The sequence below is a fragment of the Melozone crissalis genome, unplaced genomic scaffold, assembly GCF_028551555.1.
Source record: "Melozone crissalis strain CALT ecotype California unplaced genomic scaffold, PUWL_Pcris_2 ptg000032l_1, whole genome shotgun sequence".
Lineage (NCBI taxonomy): Eukaryota > Metazoa > Chordata > Aves > Passeriformes > Passerellidae > Melozone > Melozone crissalis.
This window is the reverse complement of record NW_026535810.1, coordinates 95,527-101,041: the sequence shown is the minus strand read 5'-3', so window position 1 is coordinate 101,041 and position 5,515 is coordinate 95,527. Positions and strand designations below refer to the sequence as shown.

At 69.3% G+C, this 5,515-nt stretch overlaps 1 protein-coding gene across 1 annotated transcript; it reads right to left on the bottom strand.

Annotated features, from left to right (window-relative positions):
- Window positions 1-597: 597 nt before the first annotated feature.
- Window positions 598-3,065, bottom strand: DLX4 (distal-less homeobox 4). Its single transcript, XM_054281681.1, has 3 exons — window positions 2,804-3,065; window positions 1,935-2,128; window positions 598-852 (listed from the first exon to the last, which is right to left on the bottom strand). Exons 1-3 carry the CDS (start codon window positions 3,063-3,065, stop codon window positions 598-600), a joined length of 711 nt encoding a protein of 236 aa, XP_054137656.1.
- Window positions 3,066-5,515: the final 2,450 nt, after the last annotated feature.

The window sequence follows — 5,515 nt, the reverse complement described above, 5'->3', positions numbered from 1 at the left end:
ATCCATTTCGGGCAGATGTTGGGGGGACACAGCCCCAGCCCCCAACCCTGCACCCCCAGCCCCTCTGGCTGCTTCCCCAGGGACTGGAGAGCCTGAGGCTCTGCATGGCAGCGTCTCCCCCAAAGCAGGGGCGCCCCAAAGTGCAGAGGGGCAGAACCAACAGATGCTCAGCCTGTTTATAAACGGGGCACAACCAAAACCCACAGAGTTCATAAATAAATCCAGGCCAGGATGCCGGGACTCCTCAACCCCTCCTGGGGTCCCCCTGCCCCTCCTGGGGTCCCCCTGCCCCCTGTCCATGATTGGGGGGACCCTGGGCCGAGTCCTGTCCCGCTGGGATGGCGCGGGGTCACTGCAGAGTGTGACAGAGCAGGACATCCCCGTGTCCTGCCCGTCCTTGTCACCTTCCTCCTCCTCTTCCTCCTCCTCCTCCTCCTCCACTCGGGCTTCGCTGAGCTCTCAGTCCGGCGGGGGACAGAGGCAGAGCGTCCCCCCCGGTGTCCCTCGGTGTCCCTCGATGTCCCTCGGTGTCTCTCAGTGTCTCTCAGTGTCCCTCGGTGTCCCTCCGGACGCGGTGGCGCTGGAGCGGCGGCAGTGTCACATCATGGGGGCCCTGGGGATGGCGTCCTGCGGGTGGGGCTGGTACCAGGCCCCGAAGGTGCTGATGAAGCCCCCGGGGGGCAGCGGGGGGCCCTTGGCGGGCGCGGGGAGGTCCCAGAGCGGGGGCAGCCCCGGGGAGCAGGGGGACAGGGCGGGGACGCTGAGCGGGGTCTGCTCCCCCTCGGCGCCGCCCGGGCCCTGCTTCAGGATCTTCTTGTACTTGGAGCGCTTGTTCTGGAACCAGATCTTCACCTGCGGGCACAGACAGGGGGTGAGGGGGGAGGAAGGGGCCGACACCCCCAAACCACCGCGTTTAACCATCACAGACCCCCCTGAGCCCATTCCTGCGGGGTCTGGGGCACGGAGCGGGACGGGACCCCAACCCTTCACAGGACACCTCCGCGGCGGGGGGAGATGCCGGGGAGAGGCCCCGGGAGCGCCCCCGGGTCCCCGCCGGGAGCCGGTGCCGGGGCTGGGCCGGGCCCCGCTCATTCCTCCCGCGGTCCCCCCCGCGCTGCCGGCAGGTTCCCACTTGTCTCCTCTTCCCCGGCTTTATGAGCTCGCTTCGCCCCTGGCTCCGGGGCTGCACCGCTGCCGCCTGCCTGTCTCTCCCCATCGCCTTCAAAAACCCACTCGCCCCGTCCCGCGGCCCGGGGCCGCCCAGCGCCGGGCACGGCCGGGCCGCCAGCCAGGCTCCGGGGCTGGGAAAGTCCCGCTGCCGCTGGGAGGTGCGGCCAGGGGCGCCCCAAACCCGAGCCCTGCGGGCCCACCGGCGCCAGCTGCCCCGCCGCGGCACGGCTCGGCTCGGCTCGCTTCCAGCCGGGCACGGCGCCGGCCCGGTGGGCGCACGGAGCGGCCCGGTGGGCACACAGCGGGTCCCGGTGGGCACACGGAGTGTCCCGGTGGGCACACGGAGTGTCCCGGTGGGCGCACGGAGCGGCCCGGTGGGCACACTGCGGGTCCCGGTGGGCACATGGAGCGTTCCGGTGGGCACACAGAGTGTCCCGGTGGGCGCACAGTGCAGCCCGGTGGGCACACAATGGATCCCAGTGGGCACATGGAGCGTTCCGGTGGGCTCGGCCAGCCCCGGTAGGCACACGGAGCAGCCCGGTGGGCACACAGCGGGTCCCGGTGGGCACATGGAGCATCCCGGTGGGCACACGGAGTGTCCCGGTGGGCACACAGAGCAGTCCCGGTGGGCACACAGTGGGTCCTGGTGGGCATGGCCGGCCCCGGTGGGCACACGGAGCATCCCAGTGGGCACACAGCGGGTCCCGGTGGGCACACAGCGCGTCCGGGGCTGTCCCGGTGTCGGTACCGGCCCCGGGCCGTACCTGGGTCTGGGTGAGCCCCAGCTGTGCCGCCAGCTCGGCGCGCTCGGGCAGCGCCAGGTACTGCGTCTGCTGGAAGCGCTGGTTCAGCGCCTGCAGCTGCACGCTCGAGTAGATGGTGCGGGGCTTGCGCAGCTTCTTCCCCTTCCCGCCGAGCCGCGGGTCCCCGCCGGACACGGCCGGAGCCGTCTCGGCCTCTGCGGAGGGGGGAGAGGAGCCACGGACCGTCAGAGACACTGAGAGGCTAAAAAACCACTCAAAACCACCCCAAAACCACCCCAAACCACTCCAAAATCATCCCAAATCACCCCAAACCACCCCAAACTACCTCAACCTATTCCAAACCACCCCAAACCATCCCAAACCACCCCAAAACACCCCAAATCACCCCAAAACACCCCAAATCACCCCAAAACTACCCCTAACTACTCCAAACCATCCCAGACCATCCCAAACCACCCCAAATCATCCCCGTGGCTACCAGGGGGTGTCTGTGGAAGGGAAGGGGGATAAGCGGGGGGAGCTGCTCCTCTCTGGTGTTTAAACACCGAGGAAAGCAAAAGGAGAGGAGGAGGAGGAGGAGGATGGGAGCGCTCAGGCAGTGCCACCATCCAGGTCCAGCAGCACGTGGGACACAGGTCTGGGCCTGGGACCTCTGGGGGAGCCATGAGGAGCCCCCCGGGGATGGAGGGGCACCAGGATGAACCCCCCAGGACCCCGCAGCGAGCCCAGCCCGGCCCAGCCCCGGAGCGCTTCCGACGGCTCCATCGCGGCTCCATCCCGGCTCCATCCCGGCCCCATCCCGGCTCCATCCCGGCCCGAGGGTGCCCGGGGCGGGTCCGCGCCCCCCTTGTCCCCCGTGCCCCCCTTACCTGTGTCCTGCAGCCGGGCCCCGGGGGCCGGGCCGTGCGGGGCGCTGGGGGGCCCATAGGGAATGTAGGGACCCCCGTGGGGCGGCGGGGGAGCAGCGCCGGGGTACGGGAAGGGCCCGGGGCGGCCGTAGGAGGAGAAGGGCGGGGGGTCGTGCTGGGGGGGCCCGTGCAGGGGGTAGTGCTGGGGGGGCCCGAGCTCCAGGAACGCGGCTTTGGAGGGGTCGGAGCCCAGCAGGGTCTCGGCCATGGAGCTCATGGTCATGGTCCGGCCGGGCCGGGCCGGGCAGTGCCCGCAGCCCCCGTGGCACAGCCGAGCCGAGCCGGGCCGGGCCGAGCCGAGCCGAGCCCCCGCCGCCCCCCGACGGCTCCGGCTGCCGCGGCCCCGGGGATGCCCCGAACGCCCCGCCCAGCCCCGCCCCCGCAGTGACGTCACGCACGGGGGCACCCCCTTCACCCCGTGCCCACCCCCCCCGTGTGTGGGACCCCCTTTGAGCCCACCCCCACCCCCCTGTGTCACCGTGACCCCTCCCGGGGTTTGGGGACACCCTGACACCCCCTCCGTGTCCCGCCGGTGTCCCCGGGGCTGGGGGTGACCCTCGGGCAGGGTTTTGGGGGTGAGGGGGTCACCCCTTCTCAGGGACCCCCGGGGGATACCGAGGCGGCTCAGGGGACGGGGGGACACGGGGGGGCCGGACCCGCGCTCCGGGGGTGCCAGGCGGGGGTGGCACCTCCCGAGCCACCCCCGGTGCCCCCGAGGTCCCTTCCCGGCGGGTGACAACCGGGGTCACGGGCCGGGAGGGATGGCTTTGGGGACAGCGGGGTGACACGGCGGGAAGGCAGCGCTGTCCCTGCTGCCGGGGCGGCAGGAGCGGCCCCGCGGGAGCGGTGACAGCGGCAGGGACGGTCCCCTGTCCCCAGCGCTCCCTCAGGCCGCTCCCGGCCGTGTCTCCGTGCGGCCCCGGCTCGGAGGCAGCGCTCCGGTGTGAATAACCCAGCTCCGGGACACGCGGGGAGCGAGTCCTGCCCGCGCTCGGGGACTGCCCGGCCTCACCCTCCGCTGCTGCCCCGTGTCCCCAGCGCAGCCCTGGTGGCATCGCCAGGTCCCTGCCTGTCCCTGTCCCAGCACGGAGCTGGGCCCGCGGTGACCCCCAGGGACAAGGTGGGCTCCAAACCCCACAACAGCCTTAAAGTGCCTCCAAACCCCACAACAGCCTCAAACTGCAGTGTGGGGGCCACAAAACTCCGGGGACCAACAGGGGATGTTCCCAAGGCCAGCCAGGCCAAAGGGGGTCGGAGGAGAATTCCAGAGGAAAATTCCAGAGGATCATTCCAGGTGTTTGCAGCCCCGGCCCAGGCGGCAGCGAGGGCGAGGAGTGGAGGGCAGGGAAGCTCAGGGAAGGCAAGGGAAGCTCAGGGAGCTCAGGGAAGGCAAGGGAAGCTCAGGGAAGCTCAGGGAGCTCTGGGAAGGCAAGGGAAGCTCAGGGGAGCTCAGGGAAGCTCAGGGAAGGGCAGGGAAGGCAAGGGAAGCTCAGGGAGCTCAGGGAAGCTCAGGGAAGCTCAAGGGAGCTCTGGGAAGGCAAGGGAAGCTCAGGGAGCTCAGGGAAGGGCAGAGAAGCTCAGGGAAGGCAAGGGAAGCTCAGGGAAGGGCAGGGAAGCTCCGGGAAGCTCAAGGGAGCTCTGGGAAGCTCAGGGAAGGCAAGGGAAGCTCAGGGAGCTCAGGGAAGCTCAGGGAAGCTCAGGGGAGCTCAGAGAAGCTCCCCTGATCTGCCTTTATCCCGCTCCGCACTTTCCCCAGTGACTCAGCCACACCGGCTGCGGGGCGGGTGCCGGCTTGCCGGGATCAGCTCCCGCCGGCCCCGCTCCCTCCCGGCTCCTCACCAGGCGCTGTGGGGCACAAAGGGGGTGCTGGGCTGGGGTGGCATCCCCCTCCACGTGGGGGATCCCACGAATGTCCCAGAGATGGATCCGGGGGGACACAGGCCCCCTCAGCAGCCCCTCGTGCTTTCCCACCCCTGCGCTGAGAGGTGGGTGGAAGAAACACCCATAATTAATGAAAGTACCCCAAAATGTCCAGCCTAAAGTACGGGGCCGAGGCCCCTGCGCCAGGTGCTGCAGGACGGTGTCCCCAGGCCTGTTTGGGGACAAGATGGCAGGAGCAGGGGGGACACCCAGGGGCCCATTCCCTGCTGGGGTGAAGGGGCACAGCTGTGTTCCAGCAGGGGTGGGAGGAGGGATGGGACCCCTCCCCATCCCATCCCATTGATCCCATTGATCCCACTGATCCTATCCCATCCCATTGATCCCTTTGATTCCATCCCATCCCATCCCATCCCATCCCATCCCATCCCATCTCATCCCATCCCACCCCATCTCATCCCATCCCATCCCACCCCATCTCATCCCATCCCATCTCATCCCAACCCATCCCATCCCATCCCATCCCATCCCATCCCATCCCATCCCATCCCATCCCATTTGGGGATCTCCAGAGGGGAACCACGAGAAGGAGCAGCCCAGAGGGAGCAGTGGAACAGTGGTGACACCATCCTCATCCTCCTCATCCTCCTCATCCTCATCCTCCGGGTCGGGGCTCTGAAGGTGCCAATCTCAGCCCCGTTCTGTGCCAAGGGTGGGCACGGGGACAAGGACAGGGACAGGGAAGCGCCACCGGCTCCAAACCCCTTCTGGAGCAGGGATAACACTCCTGCACCC